The sequence below is a fragment of the Neodiprion virginianus genome, chromosome 7 (genome assembly GCF_021901495.1).
Source record: "Neodiprion virginianus isolate iyNeoVirg1 chromosome 7, iyNeoVirg1.1, whole genome shotgun sequence".
NCBI classification, from domain to species: Eukaryota; Metazoa; Arthropoda; class Insecta; order Hymenoptera; family Diprionidae; genus Neodiprion; species Neodiprion virginianus.
The window spans coordinates 3,195,655-3,215,011 of NC_060883.1; the positions used below are offsets into that span (position 1 = coordinate 3,195,655).

General features: G+C 37.7%; 1 protein-coding gene and 1 long non-coding RNA gene across 4 annotated transcripts in view; one reads left to right on the forward strand and one right to left on the reverse strand.

The window, feature by feature from the left end:
• The window catches only part of LOC124308875 (growth factor receptor-bound protein 2), a 38,588-nt gene extending 19,267 nt beyond the window's left edge, over window positions 1-19,321 (forward strand). Inside the window, exons 1-6 of one of the 3 annotated variants that reach the window (XM_046772032.1) lie at window positions 9,315-9,848; window positions 12,802-12,899; window positions 13,094-13,213; window positions 13,399-13,564; window positions 13,750-13,923; window positions 14,605-19,321. In XM_046772032.1, coding sequence (XP_046627988.1) covers window positions 9,771-9,848; window positions 12,802-12,899; window positions 13,094-13,213; window positions 13,399-13,564; window positions 13,750-13,923 — 636 coding nt within the window. In that variant the 5' untranslated portion in view covers window positions 9,315-9,770 and the 3' untranslated portion in view covers window positions 14,605-19,321. Of the gene's footprint in view, window positions 1-9,314; window positions 9,849-12,801; window positions 12,900-13,093; window positions 13,214-13,398; window positions 13,565-13,749; window positions 13,924-14,604 lie in introns of those variants that run through there. The other 2 variants (XM_046772031.1, XM_046772033.1) reach the window with 2 other exon arrangements.
• On the reverse strand, window positions 7,792-8,623 carry LOC124308879 (uncharacterized). Its single transcript, XR_006909132.1, has 2 exons — window positions 8,503-8,623; window positions 7,792-8,424 (listed from the first exon to the last, which is right to left on the reverse strand). It is a non-coding gene; the product is annotated as an uncharacterized LOC124308879 (long non-coding RNA).
• Window positions 19,322-19,357: the final 36 nt, after the last annotated feature.

The following is a 19,357-nucleotide window of genomic DNA, read 5'->3' on the forward strand; positions in this document are numbered from 1 at the left end:
TGCCGAGAATTATATCGCTCGCTCATTCGAAATTATAAAACTACATCGTCACTCGCTGTTGTACCTGCGCGCATTTAACACAAAAAGCAACGTGTTCATTTCGTTTCGTTCGTTGGCATAATCATTGATTTATTTTTTTATACGTATATACGCATACATAGGGTATATATATTTACGGACTGGAGGGAATATCGCACGGCGACTCAGTACCGGGAGAGAATTTTTGAAAATTGAATATAAATGTACGGATATTTTATAAACAAGAAGGAATTTTTTGACTAGTCTATTTTTCCAACACGTCGGAACGTCAACGTTCGTGTTCATCCTTCGGCCCGGTATTCGCTTCTTATTTTCTACACATAGTAATATCGCGCAGCTGGGTTGTCATCGGTATTCCTCCTACCGATTTCCTACCTACCCTCTGTCACGTGTACCGTTAACCATTAACCATTATCCTTGCAGTTTGCATGCCTCTGTACACAGGTATCTTTCCGCCTATGTACGGTTTACGATTAGGTGTACAGCTGTGCAGGTATGACGCTGTGTCCTAGAAGGTATATTCTATGGCACCGTATCGTACGGTAAAACCGAGGAGGAAAGTTTCTCCGTTTGTGCGTCCGTTTCTGGCATAGGGCTATGCGTATTACGAACGAAACTCTCTATAGGCGTTTATAACTATGACCGTGAACGTGAGAGTGCCGAGATATTTATTATATACGCTTTATTATATAGCAATTATTTCGATGATCTCGCTACGTCTATCGGTGACGTTCAAGTATGCAGGCGAAGCTTCTCGTCCGATATTATGTGCCCTGGTGAAAATGATTTCCACGAATTTCTACCAATTTTTACGAAAATTGGGAGACTGTACAATAGCTATTTATGTGGCATGCCCGTAAACCGCCTGTTTTTTTTTTGGCAAGGATAAAGATTTCAGGACGAGCTGAAAGCGAGCCGGAAGGGAGTACTGAAATTATCCGAGCCAAAAAACGGTTTACGGGCATGCCACATACAATATTTTTTACGGTATGGGCATTGAAAAGCAAAACGAAGAGTGAGATTACATCGCCCCATCTGTTCGACGAAGCTACTTTATTCGGCAGTTTGGGATGCGCACTTCGAACTGCGCATCAAAACTGCGGAATAAAGACTTTATTCCGCAACTTTGTTCGCTGCCGTATAAAGCGTCACTTTACGGAACGAAAACTGCCACAAAAAGTGGACTTTTCAATGCCCATGCCGTAAAAAATATTGTAAATATGTATGTACAGTTTCTCATAAAAAACCTGTAGATTGTCATGAAAATTTTTCTACTTTCAGTAAAAAAAAAAAAATAAGTAAATCTGCAAGATACTACAATTTTTAACAAAAATTTGACAATTCTTTACGAAAAATTATGGATATTGAAAAAAATTTTCTACGATATGGTACCATATGCTTTCAATTACTGTAAAAATTCGTAGTAGCGGAATTTTTCACCAGGGTGCTACATTGTACAGTATTTTTAGATGTTATACGTACGTGCAACTTTTAAACTTGGTAGTATACCACACGACCGTTATGCGAGGCACGTGCGTAAGTAAATATGACGTTGAAACGTTACGTCTGGGTACGATGTACCTCTAGTCAGGACATGCACACCTATAGATAAGGTCGGTAGGTAGGTAGGTAGGTAGGTATCTGGTTTATGCCGTTCGGCCAAATAACCTATTTGGCAAAGGGAATTACGGCCGCTCAAAATACTCTCGCTAATATCCCCTTGCTCAGTTTATGCAGCAGGAATTACAAATTTAAATGTGTGAGTGTGTGTGTGTGTTGCAGCAGACATTATAAATATATTTTAACATCTAGACGTGTATATACATATATCTATTGATAGTGTTAAATAATTTTCACACTAAACTTCAGTATCTGCACTGCTAACGGTACAGTAAGTGCTCTCAAAAAAAAAAAAAAAAAAAACGGAGACAGGTACAAAGCAAATCTATGTATAAACAAATAATTGATGAAATAAAACAGGCCTGCTTTGTCATTCCGTTGATTGCACTTTCTACACGCTTCTCCACAAATTCGGTGTCATGTGCAACATGTGTCTATCGCATACATGTATTTTAGGTATTTCCCGACGAACATGAATAATGCGCGGAGAAGACCGCTGCACGACTTAATAATAAACTGTAAGTATAATTCCGAGTTACCGGCGTGTAAACGATCGCCGTGGTCGTCAATGGATTGTAAATAAACCGCGGTGCGTCTCTACTGCAGGGCATCTAATACTCTATAATATACACTCTGACGTATTATACATACCTATACTAATATATTCGTTCACGCACACGACCACTACTACTACTACGACTAGGGCCGTTGAAACTACACTACACTATACGTCTGAGTAAGCCCCGCACACCCGCATATCGGTATAGTAGAGAAGGTACTGATTATGAATCAGGGGATTTATTTCTAGAGACGAACGAATGAATGAATGAATGAAAGTGGAGTAGATACATACATCTCGGTGTGTAGGTATGTACGATACCACGTGCCTTACGCATATGCATGCATGCGTGCACATACGACTCGATTCGGTACGTGCCATTGTGTGTATAACACATCTAAAACTGGGACGGAAGACGAGAGACGCCGAACGATATATGTATGGATATGGTACATATACCCACATATATATATATATATACTCCCACACAAACACATGTTTAGCTTTGCCACCCGTTTCCCGAACCGTGTGTACGACGGCGCAAGCCACGTGTAGTCTTGTTGTCCGGTTCTATGCATAATATACACACATGTACCGCATTGAAATCCCCGCGTAAGATCGTTGACACCTGTCGAACGATTTACGTTATTCGTTTGTAAAGCTTCGTTTTGACATTTTGGCAATTTGCGATTCGCGTGAGAATAGAATTAACACGCTTGTTTTCCAATCCATGTTCAAATCCCATGACAATATACATAATATGATGCAAAATACATATGGGTAGTAACCAACAAATGCGTAACCAACTTTTATAGATTATGCACGGAAATGTTAAACTACTTCGGGTATATCGTATTAAGCAGATAGATGACTTTTCGCGTGGAGACTAGCTTTCTAGGTACATTCATTCGTATTTTGAATTGAAAGATTAAGTCCCGGTTCGATTGAACAGAACAACAAAAGCGTAAAACGACGTTCGCCCATGTGTCAAAATTTTTGTTACACGCGATTGTACGGAGAAATGGATAATAATAATCGACAAAACGAAGGCTGCATATTATTCTTTACTTGTACAAAATTCATATCCACGTTTCCTTTTTCCGGCATAGAATTCGAACGAAGTGTATTACGTTACTTCCTTTTTTATGAGGATTAAGTCATAAGTAACGTTACACGTGTTTAGGGAAAAGTCGTTACTTCGCAGTATATTGCAAACCCAACTCTTTGAATGTAATTCTAAAATCAAGCAACAATTATGATTTTTTGTTTTCTTTCCCGCATTATGTTTCGTTACGTTAACGTTACGAAACTTCAGTTTCACTACTGTTTCATATCCAAATCGAAAGTATAATAGCACAGGCATCAATGGAGATAATATAGTATATACTTATACTACGCTCCGTCGCAGATAAAGAAAATAAATAAAATAATATAAACAAATACGAGAAGATGACTGGGCCAAGTTACACATTGGTCGAGGAACCCTACCGGGGCCTACCGCACATTGACATCTATGTACGTTAATTGTACGCGGTGCTGCGGTATATGTGGCACCTCGTAGAGCTTGTAATGACTCACTAATATTTACATACTTATATTTCAAGGCCTCTATATTACTGTTATCTAAATTGGATTATCGTACGTATACGGTGTAACGGGTGGGAGGACGATGACCTTGACCTAGGACAACGCGTATCTTTATACGTAAATACAAATCTTGAATGCACGCATGTATGTGTGCGTGTACCACGCGGTAGTAGGACTGACGTAAAATGTATCGCATTGCGTTAAATAATCCCTATGCACATGATTTCGATCACGTGTCGGTGGGATACGGTTCGTTATTTTACACACCTACGCCCACGTAACAAAGCTTCTTCGGTATGAATAGACGCACGAATATACACACATTAACACAAATATTGTGTAGTTGTCACGATGAGACAGGTGGTTGTTACAGGTATTCGATGTATGTAAACGTCACGATCCTCTTACTGTAATCGCATGTACATATAATACACATGCATATATAAAATAAAAATACAGTCAAGGCAATGGTTATAACCGTTTGAGGTAAGCATAAACGTGTTTCCTCATCAATGGACATGGGGATCTTTGAATCCGAGCGGGGGTTTGACGATTCGTATGAAAATTAATGGAAAAAATTCAGGCGTATACAGTTCCGCGTACCTCGAATTCGACGGACACGAAATATGGGACTTGTGTGTATTGAATTTCATCTCCGAAACGGTCTGTGTATATAGGGACAAGGCATAGAACTTATTCCCCCGCGGGCCAAAATGCTGCTCAAGAGCAGATGGGGATATTTTACCCCTGGTAAAAAGCGGGGCGGTTTGCTGGCTGGCTGGCTTGCCTGCTTGCTTGGCCTGCTGGCTTGCTGTGCAGGGTTTAGAGCCCCGCCGGGTGTTCTGCCACGACTGCTGTTTCAGTTTACAGCCTTAAGTCCGGTTTATAACAGATGCTAACGCCGCAGTAACCATGCGGCACACTTCGAACCGACCTCACGTACGCAGGAATACCACCTCTCTGTGCGCGTGTGCGTTGCTCTGAGGCCGCACAAGGCGCTGCGTTCGTTGTAAACCAGGCTTGAGACCAGATTAACCTGACCGCTGCAGCGCTTCATGCGTGTTTGTGCACACAGGCACAGAACGGTCTGTAGAAAGAACAGCCGTGGCTTAAGCCCCGTATACAGAATCGTGTTGGAAAATTTTCCGTTTTCTTTCGTATCGGCTTGAATTTTTGAAATTCGAACATGCTGAATTGACGAAAAATTCCACGTTGAACAACAACTCTTTGACAGTTATCGCAGCGTGACGTTGGTATGTTAAGTATTTAATACACGCACTTGTTACGAATGATTCGAACGTGGGCGGATTGTGGGCGGGAATTTCTTATTCACACACAATTGAAAAGCGTGGTTCATGTCGTTTAAGGCCAAAACAGACGAGCGTTGGTAACGCGATTACATCTTTTCTTCAGTTTCCAACGAAGGAACCACGCTAATTTGAATTACAGAAAATTGTACACGGGGTTTCCGTTCTTACCGACTGAGATGTCATCGGTTCTATTTTAACCATATCATTGCCAGATGGCGATACCTCGTGGGGGAAATATATCCGCACGTCGCGGTATGATGCGATTCGATCGATATTTAATCGGCAAAACGCGGCCCGTGGGAATAGATTGCGCTGGGATTCGTGGCGGGTGGATAAAAAATTAAAAGGATGGGAGGATGGAGGCAGAGGCAGGTACGATCAATTGGGTTAATTGCCAAGAATTACCTGATTACTTTCCTAACTATCGCAAAATTCATCAATAATGTACAATCCAGTTGAAGAAAATGAGTTAGGTACCATCAATCGAAGTCTGGTTGGCACTCGATTCGTAATCGCGCATCTAGAACGCGAGTTCTCTTATACTGGCCGCAGCACGCGTCAGCGAATTACGTCAATCGCTCGACTGACGCAAGTCTGGTAAGGGTATAACGTAATTTTTTTTTTCTTACTTATTTCACATCTTCCTTCTTGTTTTCCAACTCCCACCACGTATTCGTTGCGATCGCAATCGCAACACGATATGATTTGACAAATTGGTCGTCGCGCGCGTTTTTCGTAGATTTCAAAATGCTATAATTCACTTTGCTTAAACCATACGTTCCTCAAATTATAACATACGTGTTATCAATCTTTGTGTGATAAAAATTTTATCAAACTTTCTCTCGATTTATATGTCTGTACATTCCTATGTTATATACATGACGATATATTGGGGTATGTATTTATTCCTTGAAAGTATAACGTCGAAAATTAATGTATCGAAGCTAGATTCCTTTAAACTAAATTTCAATTTTAAATCCTACTCAAGCAACCGATACCAACTTTCTCAAAAATGAGATAGGGCCGTGAATTTGAAAGCCATATTTTCAGCGATAGTTAACATAGTCATCGTAGTAAACCAGATGAAATGTTTGTTATATTGACCCACTTATCATTCCGTATAATTAACCCTAGTCGCTTACACCTATGGAAACTTCCACATTACTTACACGGGGTTACTCAAACCCCAGCCAACTTTGGAACGTTTTTACTGTGCGCAACATTACGTTATGCACAGTTATGAGTTTAACAAAATTCTGAGACAAAACTTAACAATTCAGAAATCGATTCCGATCTTAGTTTTGGCAAAAAACCATGGAAGATGTGGGAGAAATTCTTGATGCAAAAAAAGTAAAACGATACGCAATACATAGATGGGGTCTCTGAGAGTGAAAAGTTGTTTCATCCTTCATTCTACTTGCACAAGCAACCCTGATTCAAGCACGCTGATTTCAAAATTGTACGTTAAAGTCGGTTCTAGGATCAACTCGACCCCGTGTAAGTGACTAGGGTCAAGTATCAAACATTATCATTATCAATCGCATCATTATTTTGGTGTTGAACAAAACTAATGAAATGAAAAGATTCTCCATTGTTGATTTTCTCCGTAGCCACGACGGCGACAGAATCAGACTCCAGCTGTGGTTTTTCTCGCGCTGTGCGGTCCGTACTTTCCCCGTCGTCGAGCGTCTCTCTATCTCTTCATCTCCCGTGCTCAAGCCCGCAGTTTTTCTCAGACTCGTCCCGTCTTCTTCTCTCTCCTTGCAGCCCTTCTCTATCCCGCTCTTCTCGTTGCAGGGGCCGCCCGTTTGTCCGGGGATCGCATTTAAGTACCTTTCATCTTCTTTTCGAAGAGACGTGCATGCATGCATGTATTATACCTGTACGCAGGTATACATAACCGGAGAGCGACCTGCATCGAAAAGGGCAGAAACTACGTGCGAACTGTAGGGCCGTCGTGCTTCTTTCTTCTATTTTTCGTTCCTCTTTGGTGGATCCTTAAGGGATGTACAGGCATGCGCAGTGGACGATGTTGCTTGACAATGATAGACTTAGCCGAGTTCACGTAGAGGAACTGAACCCAACCATCATCGTCCACCATATATAGCTATATATCCCACTTGAAATAAACACAGTTCTCATTCTGTCTCACTCTTTTCATCATCGTACAGTCGTTGGACATGCGTTGGGCAGTATGTGAAAACTCTTTCATCTCTCTATCGTATGCAGCATCGTATGTGGGTAGCGTTTCCCGGATACATTGGTTAATAAAGCTGCGCAGTAATAATACGACGTAACACAATACAAATATAATACATTTATCAGAATGAGTCCTTCTTTAATTCTCGAAACGATCCCGATTCAAAGCAAAACGGTACGAATCGGTTATTTTAGCTGGGTACTACCTATCAATCACACTCGATTTTCAAACTCCTATTAGTCCGTTATTATGGTATGTTCAATTTTGTCGATGAGTTTCGTTCTACGCCGGCAGACAGGCGACGTCCGATACTTTCGACCTTCCGGCGGAATGGATCAGTGACCGCCACATATGATTCACGCACAAAAATTTATCTTTTTCTCTTATTTGGGAAATTACCGTTACCAGAGATATGCACGCAGGTTTCACACCGTGGCCATAGAGGATATCGCAAGGAAGAATAAATACGACAGGTCAACAGTTTAACCGATAATTTATTATCCGGATACTGAATAATTCATAATATGCGTACATGTATAGATATACGTATGTGTATACATGTTGTAACGCGTAAATTTTCGTCATTGTCTCTGGCCGGAATAATCAGCTCGAACAAGGTGTACGTATACACCTATATGCTAATTACACCTATCTATACCTACCTGTGCATCAACGATACTAGTATACAGTTGCGAATTTCAAATCGATCTTATGGTTCAAAATTCATTGTAAATGAACAAATATTTCTCTATTAATTTTTAACACCGTATTTTATTATAATTCATCCATCATTTCTACGAATGTAAACTTCCACTCGCTAAACCTATACGCATGCGCGTTTATTTGTTTGTATGTACATACATACATACATCGACGCAGAGGATAGGCGGTTGTCGTGTTTCATGAAAAGAAACGTGCCTGGCTCTGCCGAATGACGACAGCAGTCGACAGGCTTTTCCTCGAGCTGTACAACCGAGTTGTTGCCGACTGCGCATGTCGCGTATTCCGCGGTCGCGAAGTAGTCCCAGAGGTAAAATGAGAAAAAAAAATGGCGTTCATGTTGCCGCGTAGAAATGTACTCGAACGGATTTGCCGCAATTACAATAACCCTGCGAAACGTCTGGGGTAGTCAATGGGAATACGACTTGATAAGCGATAGGTGGGATAAACTATCGGGTGAAAATTACCAGGCCCCAAAATATCGTCGGGCTGTTTTAGTACCGACGTGAAACGACGCGGTAGCAGCACCGTCGCTAACCGGGATCCCCAGGAGAAGGCAGGAGGTGCAGCAGCGGTCAGTGGCGACCGACGGCGGCTGATAAGCGTAAGCTTAAAGCAATGGGTTATAATTCCTCGAAGTATGCAATTGCGGTGGTCGTCGTGAACTGATGACAGTTTTAACGGTTTACCAATAAAAGTTCGTTCCGATTAATAAGGAGCAATTGACGCGGCGAACATTATTATTTAACTTTCTTGCCGCAAGAAGACAACCGACCGAAATTATAATGAAAGATTACGGGTTCCGTTTCTGCTAGTATCGCGTTTCGCTACCGCTACTAATACTACTACTGGCTCCTGGCACTCGTGTTTCGATCGAGAGGAAACAGATATCGTTCGCAGTGTGTTGTTTAAACCATACAAACGCGAACGTGACATAGATACGCGTCTCGGTGCACAAGTAAAACGTTTCGAAAACAAAAGAGGAACGATAAAGAAAAGGAACAAGAGTTTAACAACACCAACACAACAAGTTTAGAGGTACAAAGAGAAGGAACGAGAGAAGGAAAAGAAAAATAATTTAAAAAAAAAATAAAAAAAACAACAAGCAAAATAAAGAACCCAGCTGCGGTTTTTCGTTACTGTCACAAAATCTACGTGTCCGATTATTATCAACTGGTGGTGTATGTTGTATACTGTGCAGTTTAGGTTGTTCTTCTTCTCTCAACAGGCTATATCAGAGGTGAAAGAAAAAAAAAGATAATATATATATATATCGAAAGGCGACCGACGGGCGTCGAGAGGCGAACGAACGGCCGATCACCATCCACGGAGTAGATCCGCAGCTGTGATTTTTTTTTCCTCATTACATACGGCGATACGTGGTACCCATAGGCTTATTATACCCAGTCACACTGCGTGTGACATACGAAGGGAAAGAAGAGGAAAAACTACTCTTCGATTGGGTCGTTTGAACTTTGTGTCGAGGTGGACGTTGTTCAAGGCTGGTTCGTGCCAAGGGAGAGACGTTCGTTTATTACCTACCTAACCGAGAACCCGTGACGACGACGAAGACGACGACGACGAGGACGTGGAGGAGGACGAGGACGAGGAGGAGGAGCAGGGGAACGATTGATATCGCACGCATAAATTCTTCGGCGAAATATAACAAATATAACGCATTTGCCAGGATTCAACTTGGATAAATAGATTCGGATAAAGAGAGTGAATCATCACCATGGAGGCGATAGCGAAACACGATTTCAATGCGACGGCCGACGACGAGCTCAGCTTTCGTAGGAGTCAAGTATTGAAGGTTGGTACGGGTCACCCTCTCCTCGCCGCCCTTCCCCGCCCACCACCGCTCTCGTCATCTCGTCGTTTATCCATTCCTCTTCACACAATGTGTCTATTTACTTATGCATACCCACATGTGTCGTCCTAGACGGATCCTGTATAATCCCTGATCGTGCCATGGCAATATTTATCCCATTTCTTACGCCTCGCGCTGTAAATTAAGCGCAAATAACACGCTTCTTATCTTATCTATACTTATACCATACGTGTGATGTATGTAAACGGGGGACAGCGCGCATATGCGGAATATGTTTCCTAGATAACCGAGGTGAAAAGAATAGCAGCGGTGATTGTATGGAGGGAAGAGAAGAGAAGAGAAGAAATGAACAAAAAAATTAAAATAAATAAAATAAAAACAAATGACGAACGATCGCTTGTTCGACTCAACAACGTTACAATGTGTTCCACGCTTTTTCCCTACGTTTTTTTTTTTTATTTATTTATTCTATTTCACCCATCGCCCTGTCATCGTCTATTTGATAAAACTAAAGGAAAGGAGGAAGAACGATATCAACACGGGACAAGCAAAACGGGACACGCACACGCGCATACACCCGCAAAAAGCAGTAACGAATTCTTTTATATCATCAGCGCCATTCTCCCAATCACCAAATATAGAAATACACATGCGTATGTGTGTATGCATGCACCTGTGTGTTCGCTCTTCGATCTCCCTGATCCGCACTACGGATGGTGGAGGAGGATTTTATGGCGTTTCGGGATTTTGCAATCTAACAATATGACATTTCGTAATACAATTGTCTCTACGTATGGCAAAAGAATTTTTATTCCTTGTTAATAAGTTGGCTAGTTTTTTTTTTATAATCGCCTACACCCTTAATTTTTCATTGCGTTCATCAATTTTGTCTAATATCAATTCTTTCATCCCTGATTTGCGCTTTGGTTGCAGGTTCATGAATCGAGAAAATTCGATACCAATCGTCTTTCTGAATTCATTTAGCCAATCATGAAAACTTTCTTCGAATCTTGCTTATAGGTATATCCATCTGAGTCTTTCGAATTGTATTTTATTAACAAAAAAAAAAACAAAAAAGAAGAGAAAGGAAACTCGCCAATATTTTATTGGCAGTTTCCTTTCTTCGGTGATCGCGCTATCTATGCTTCTCGATCGTTTAAAAGATCGTTAGTACCAAAATAAAAAAAAAAAAAAAAAAAGCTGCTGAATATTTTATGACAGCGAAGCGTCAAGTGAAATATATTTGTACATTTAACATAAAGAATTTTTATGAAAGAAACGAAACGACGACGTTTTGTTGCGCATACGTTAATCGTTCTTACTTTGTATACATTTGATGATTATTGTATATTATTTCGACATCGGAATGAATATTATTTGTGGAAGTTTGTCATTGTTTTCGGAGTATCGTGTTTCTCCTACGCGTAACTACATTGTCGTAAGAGTTTATGACGAAACGAGAAATCGAGAATATTATACATAAGCACGTATGCAGGGAACTGAGTCTTGGGATTTCTGAGACTGACTCTGACACGAGCTGAATATCGTGTCCAAGTTATGCCATAGCTATTTTCTGCTTGGGCAAAACTATACTCGATCTTCTCTCTTATACCTATTTATAAATTTTCATGAAACCATGCGAGAAACGTGGATAGATACCCACGTAGGTATGAAGGGAAACAGAGCCTCTTCGGTTCTTCCTCGTCTAGATGATTTCGCGTTTTTTTTAGGAACGGCGACCAACCAACGAACCACGATCCCATCCGCAAATTTTCGACGAAACGATCAAACTTGTAAAAAAAGTAACGCATCGAAAATTATGTAACGGGCGTCGATATTGTAACGGATTTACGAAAGTAAATCGGTTGGAAAATGTCAGCACATTTATAAAAAATTCTATAAGTGGCTGCAAGTGGCGCCATTTTTGTGGAGAAATTTAGCAACTCTAAGGGAATGACTAGAAATGTATGTGCAGTGTAGTAACATGCATTCTATACGTCCTAAAAATAGTACATTTCAAGTCGCACAATGACGCAAAATTTCTTGTCCATGTTGAGAAATTAAATTGTATTTCGTTATGAAATTAAAATAAAGATTGAAAGAAAAACTTGAGATAGAAACTTTTTTTTCGCGGATATCCGATTTTCAAAATTTTAAAGTTCATTCCTTTTCCTATTCCTAATGAAAGGTCAGACATCCCTGTTTGTTATCCCGTTAAAACGTTCCATAGAATTTATTGTTAATAATTAATTTTCGCAATTGATAAGTTATATTCTAGAAATGACATTTCATAATAAAGAATTCAAGATCATTCGCAAATTATTGTCACATTACAGAGGAGGAAAAAAAATGAAGAAGACGAATAACAATAATTAGTATACAAACAGATATTTTTGTCTGAAACTTTGGCATCTATTATCGTCTAAGATAAGTTTCCTCCTTTAACAACCGCTGCATACATTACTACACGAAAATATCATTTTAAATACCCGTATGCTCTGGCGTTCCTTTTTTCTTTTATCTTTTGTCCTAATCAATAGGGTATTTAAATACCACCTGCTTATCGTTATGTTGATATCAGTTTCGCTCCTCCTTTCCTGCAAACGAAACTCATTAATCTTACGACCTTGGTTCGGTTTGCTGCTGCTACTTTGGTGGTGGAAGCTGCGATTATTCATACATGTATACTTGCGCAGCATGTATTGCTACCACACTGACCAGCATGCAGCTGGCTCCGTTATCAATAGGAAGACAAGAGCAGCAATGACGGAAAATTGAAAAAAAAATCGGTCATTTTTTATAGCTGGGGATTTACCTTTACATACATATTCAATTTTCCAATTTCTCTATTTTCATCATCTCAAAAGAACAACGCACAAAATACACTGTTCCTTTGATTTTATAAATAACTGATTTAACTTTCTCTATTTATTAGATTTTAAACATGGAAGACGACATGAATTGGTACAGAGCAGAATTGGACTCTAGGGAAGGCTTGATACCGAGCAATTACATTGAGATGAAGAATCACGAGTAAGTTTGACGGCGTATTTCTTTCTTAATGAGTTTCATTCCATTGTTGACCCAAGCCAAAGCCAAAGCTATATGAAAAAGGCGATGCTGACTTGAAAGTGCCCAAGATAACAAATTAAGGCTATGGTTGAAACAAGGGAAAAAAAAAGAGAGAACCAGAATTTGACTTTTCTATTTTTGTTCCCTGTACGCAGCTGGTATTACGGGAGAATAACAAGAGCAGATGCGGAAAGGCTTTTGATGAACAAACGCGAAGGTGCGTTTCTTATCAGAATCAGCGAGAGTTCTCCCGGTGATTTTTCCTTATCAGTCAAGTAAGTTGTGTATAAATATTCGTTCCATCGTTCGAAAAATGTCTAATTTTAAATGTTGTTAAAACAAAGATTTGCGGTATTTGTATGATTTTTACCTCTCATAGCTTACAATAATACTCGAAGATATTTAACCATTTAAACGCTTATGCATAGCTTCGGATCGAGACATTATTTCAATTCCACAGATGCTCGGACGGCGTTCAGCATTTCAAAGTCCTCAGAGACGCGCAAGGCAAGTTCTTCCTTTGGGTAGTCAAATTCAACAGTCTTAACGAGCTCGTCGAATATCATCGCACCGCATCAGTATCTCGTTCTCAGGACGTGAAATTGCTTGATATGAAACCAGAGGAGGTGAGGAAAATTAACAATATACTGCGAAATGGTTGTTCCGTCTTATTTATACACACATCGATACTAAAATCACTCCAATTAATCAATGAGAAGTATTAACTTCCAGAAGTGAAAAGTATCGGAAGAATTTACTACAAAATTATCATCGAGGTTCCGTCTTCATTGGACTTTTCTTGTTATTGCAGTGCTTGGTTCAGGCGCTCTATGATTTTGCACCCCAGGAACCCGGAGAACTTGAATTCAGACGAGGCGACGTCATCACAGTTACAGATCGCACTGACCAGCATTGGTGGCACGGAGAGATTGGCAGCAGACGGGGACTCTTCCCATCGACTTACGTTACGCAGTATCACTCCTAGGTAATTGTTTAAATTACCAACTAATTTTTTATAATTTATAGATCGTTTCGGGTGCTTCTTTGTCATCTTTTTATCGTACACAAAGAACGCAAGCTCAGATCTACTTCTCTCATTTATCTTTATAAATTTATCACTTCCGTTTGTTATCCATACCTTTTCCCCTTTTCTCGGATGTGTATTTATAGCATTACTTGTCTTTGGATACGTTGCCTTTGATATACTAAATATTTATTACCTATTTCGAAAATTTTATCCCGCTTGACGATGACATATTTCTTATGATTTCGTAGTCATTTATTTATAGTCCCGAAATAAATGCGTTGTAGACTCGATTGAACTTTCTCTTCTTGAGTGTCGAGATTAGATAGGGAAAAAATGTTATAGGATAGATATCAAGAATATGACAGAGCACGGTAAGTTCTGTCTTCCTTTATCGTTTTGTACCTTGTTTTTGATTACTATTTGTTGATATTCAGTAGCATTTTATCGACGTTTCGATCAAGGTGCTTGGAGCAATTTATCGATACAGTTGAATTAATTTGTTCGTAACTTTTGCCAAAGGTGACGATTAAAAAATTGATCAATTTTCAGTCCTGCGCAGAGATTTTTAGAATTAGAAAATTTTACCGACATTGACGCACGATTTTTTTTATTTTTATTTTCAATATTTTTTTTACCAAGTTTTGAACAAAAACAGGCCACGCAGAGTGCCCAAAGGAGACGACAACCTCCGTCATCATCGTCATCGTCATCTTATCCTGCAACAATTACCTACAGAATTCGTATAACTGCGGAATTGATCAACAACATTCTTCAAACTACGCCAATGGAGTGGGCGTTTAGAATGTATTGGTGGTCCAGGCGCAGGGCTTTGTAGCTCTTTGATATAGGGCATTGAAATGATTGTGAAATTTTCGTTTCATCAGTTTTTAATTTCAGAAAATTTCGTTGTTCACTGTCTGTTTTTTATTTCTCCCCTCTCTCTTTCGCTTTCGTTTCTTTTGGAATCCATCTTTTCTATCGGCAATATTTCGATCATTGCGTTCATCTCACTTCGGAGAAACTTTATACTTACACAGACACGCAAAAATGTGTCAGGTTACATGAACAGGTGAAACAAGAGAGAGAGAGAGGAAGAAAGTAGAATCTACGGAATTAACACGTGAAAATAAACAAATGGATCAAGGACTGATGGCTCGCAAGCTTGACAACAAGATTTAATATTAATAATTTCTTAGCCTGCTTCTGTGGTTTTAACTGCTAACGAATCCAATGTTACACAATCGATTTGACGGAGACCTGATTCATCGCCATAATGTAATAAGCGCATTGTATTCGAGAACTCGAGAACTGGATCGGTTACTCCTATTTTCTTATCATTCATATTTTTGTTTTTCTTGTATCTTTGTGTAATTGTATGTTTCCATGCTTGCATTGTAACGTCAGTATAGACTGCTGACTTATCGAAAGTGTTTAGAGAGAAAGAGAGATAGAGAGAGGCAGAAGGAGAGAGAGATATCTATATAAATCGGAGCATCGTTTGTTTATGTATATATATATAAATACATATATACATATACACACATATATATATATATATATGTATATGCGTAATATTTATATATGTATATATGTATTTTCAGGACTTTCGATTAGAAGTAACCTGACATCGATATCCGCCGACTTTGCTTTGATTTATCGTAACGTTTAAACCTATTATTCTCTTCTCATTATTGCATTTTATTTTATTACGACGTATTTGTCTTTTGTTTCTCATTTTAAATAATAAACATGTTCCTTGTTATGATTGTCTTTCCGTTTTTTTTTCAAATTAAATTTATTACACGAAGCCGACGATAACAACAACATCGACAATGTCCACGAAGATTATAAAAATCCAAATCGTTAAATGTTTCATCTTTCAAGAAAGCGTTGCTTGAATTCTGTTCATTTCTATCTATTATATTTGACCATATCTAAAGTTCTGTTTCCGAAATTTTCGTATCTTTACTGTTTTAGACTAGGCAATAAATTATTACCGTTGATTCTATAATTAAACGATTCAGCCATAGCTTTTTCTTTTTTTTTGTCTGATTGTTCACGAATATCTTCTGCGCTAATCATAGATTTCCTTATCTTCGTCTTCTTTTCCTTCGCCTTCATCTGTCACCGGTTTTTCCATTGTTGTTGTTGAAATATCTTTCTCATATTTACAGGTAGAGAAAGACAATTATCCTGAGATGTATAATACTAATAGGTAACAGATGGCTTACACAATATTTACACGAATACCTAAATATACATGTAATACTGTGTGTCGTAATATGTGATGGCGGGAACGGAGGGTTGAGAGAGGGAAGAACAATTTTCCACCTCCATGCACACGACACGACGGAACATGACACTTTGACTTCACATTCAATAGCATCGGCTGGTTATTAACCACGTACCTAATCATATTATTATCGCGTACACGATGTATACGTATATAGCAGGCACGTGTTAGTTTGATAAATTTTTACAGGAGAACAAATTTCAGTATATATATATGTATATATATATATATTCAGGAATGATCATTTAAAAATTGATGGATAGCAGTCTTAATATCATTATGTTAGACAAAATTAAAGGTCGTGGGATTTGTTCCATTCTTTCTACCCCTGAAAAAGTTTTTATCTTTCAGTCAAACATCTTGACCATCTTTAACCAATTCTACCGATAGGAAATTAGTAATATCCAGTAGTATGAAACTAATTTCTTCCCTAAATAAGCATGGTGAAAAATTATTACACACATACACACACCCTCAAAGCGAACGGTATCGAAAATGCGAAAATGGAATGACAATATAAATAATGAACACATAACCGGGCGAAAAATAAGAAAACAAGAGAACGATGAATGAGTAAATGAATAAATAAATAAATTAAATAAATCAATAATAAACAAATAAAATAGAATAAAGTATAAGAAATATTGTATGTATATTTTTTAAGAGTTATATAATTTTTCTAACGATCTTCATAATTGTCCATCCTGTTTTCTTTGTAAACATTATTTTTATTATTATTATTATTATTATTATTATCATTATTATTATTATTATTACTACCACTACTACAATTACTCCTGTTGTTGTTGTTATTATTATTATTATTATCATTATTATTAGTGCCACTGCTACTACTACTACTACTACTACTACTACTACTACTACTTCTACTACTACAACTATTACTACTACTATTATAATTATTATTACTATTATCATTATCACTATCATTATTATCGTTTAAATGTCGAGCAATTATTGTGTAATTATTATTTTTATTATTATCACTTATTATTGCGTTACGTTATATTTTATTATATATTATTAATCGTATACTTATGCATGAATCTCTTATTTGTTTTCGTATCACGTCCTGCCACTCAATTACCAAGAAATTATTCCCTGTATATTCTCCGGAAGTTCCGAATAGAAAATTGCTGTTGAAAAAATCGTGATTAATTTTTGATTTCTGTGTAAGAAACGTACTTATTTCAACGACGCGCACGAATTATTAGAATATTAATGCGGCCCGTCGTTGCGGAGTGAAGAATGAAACGTAGAGCGACTGGATTGTTTATACAATAATATTCGGTAGTAATTGTTTAAAATTAATGTGCATAGGGTTTTAGTTTTTTTTCTCGTTTTCAGTGTAATAGCAGTAATTATTATCACCCACGTTGCGTTTTTCGGTTTAAGAGTTTTTTTTTGTCTGTTATTTTGAGTGGTACTTTTACTTATATTTTTTTCATCATTATTAAACGAACGGTGACGATGATCAGCAATGGTAAGTTGGAATCATGTCCTCGTTGATCGGAGAGTCATAATTACTTATAAAAGACTAGATTAAAGTTTCAACGATTTATAATACTTTAATTAGACGAATGAACTGCCATTATATTTTAACCTTGTTCCAATAATCTCTTCTTTTTTTTTTCACAAGGTCTTACTACGGTCAATGGAAACAAACATACACAGATTTGCTAGCGACTAGTTATAGTATGTAGCAAATAATTCGTTAGGAGAAATAGAAGAAAAAGCCTTACAGTAATGATGAACTTTTTGAAGGTACAGTCATATATATAATATAAATTTGTGTATACCGTAGTGGTAATTATGAATAATAGCGAGCTATTAGGATTGTGCCATTTTTAATAATTCTTACATGTATAGCAATAGTAAAAAATATGTCAGATATTGGGGCGTTATTATAATATTCTAGTATCGAGATTCATTATTATTCTTACAATACTTGGCCTTAAGACAACGGTAAAACGTCTCGTACTGGTGGGTATACTTTTCAATACATCGTTGCATAAAATTGTATGTTACATATTTCCTTTATTCACAGTCACAGCTGAAATGAGAATTACACGATTTTAGTGGAAAGGAAGAGTAATAAAAATTTGGACAAATTGGTGTACAAAGGAGAGGAAAAATAGTACAATGATACGTCAGATACAATTAATATATGATTCTGATATTTCTGATTAACTCTTTCTCCCGATGCTTTTTTTCTATAATTTCTTTATCTCTAAATTTAATCAACGATCATATCGTTTGTAAATACATTCACTATTATGAAATAGTTAAATTCTTTTTCGTAAAGATTGCCAACCGGTTGTAGTAATAATATCATCTATATTATACAAGTTCAAAAACGGAACCTTGTATTTTTAGCACATGTATGAAGAATGTAATTACGTAATACGTAAACAATGTAAAAATAAACTTGATTCGAGTTTACTGCAGGACCAACAAATATATTACGTTTATTTATAACTAAGCACGTTGTGCTGTAGCCACAGTATAATACAAAACAACCGAACTGCAATATCGATTTATCATTTTTCTGTAAAAATACTTGGAAATAATTGCTACGGATATTTATACATATTATTAGTACATAACTATATATAATAATACGACATGAAGTGTAAGCATTTTGCCAGATGTTTCTCCCATCATTCAGGTTTCACCACGAATGCATACATACGTACATAATATAATATACGCTCGGAAAATAATCTCTTCGTAAGTATAATTTACATACCGTGTACTCTCCGTCTTATGTATGTCTAATGTACATAGAAACCAATGTGCACGTGTAAAAAGAGCGTAAAAGATTGATGATGAAATAAATTTTAGCACTACCTGTTTGCATTCTCATAAATAATACTACGATTATTGCGTTTTTTTTTAAAACTATTACTATCACAGGATCATTTCTTCGAAACGTAACGAAGCAAGGAGAACGAGAGACTTGTAGCTGACCGTTAAATCGTTAACAGGTATATACCATGTATAATTAAATTAATCCAAGAATAAATTATTGTTTCCAAAGTATACTGTATTTGTACAAAATAACTACAATTTCAACAT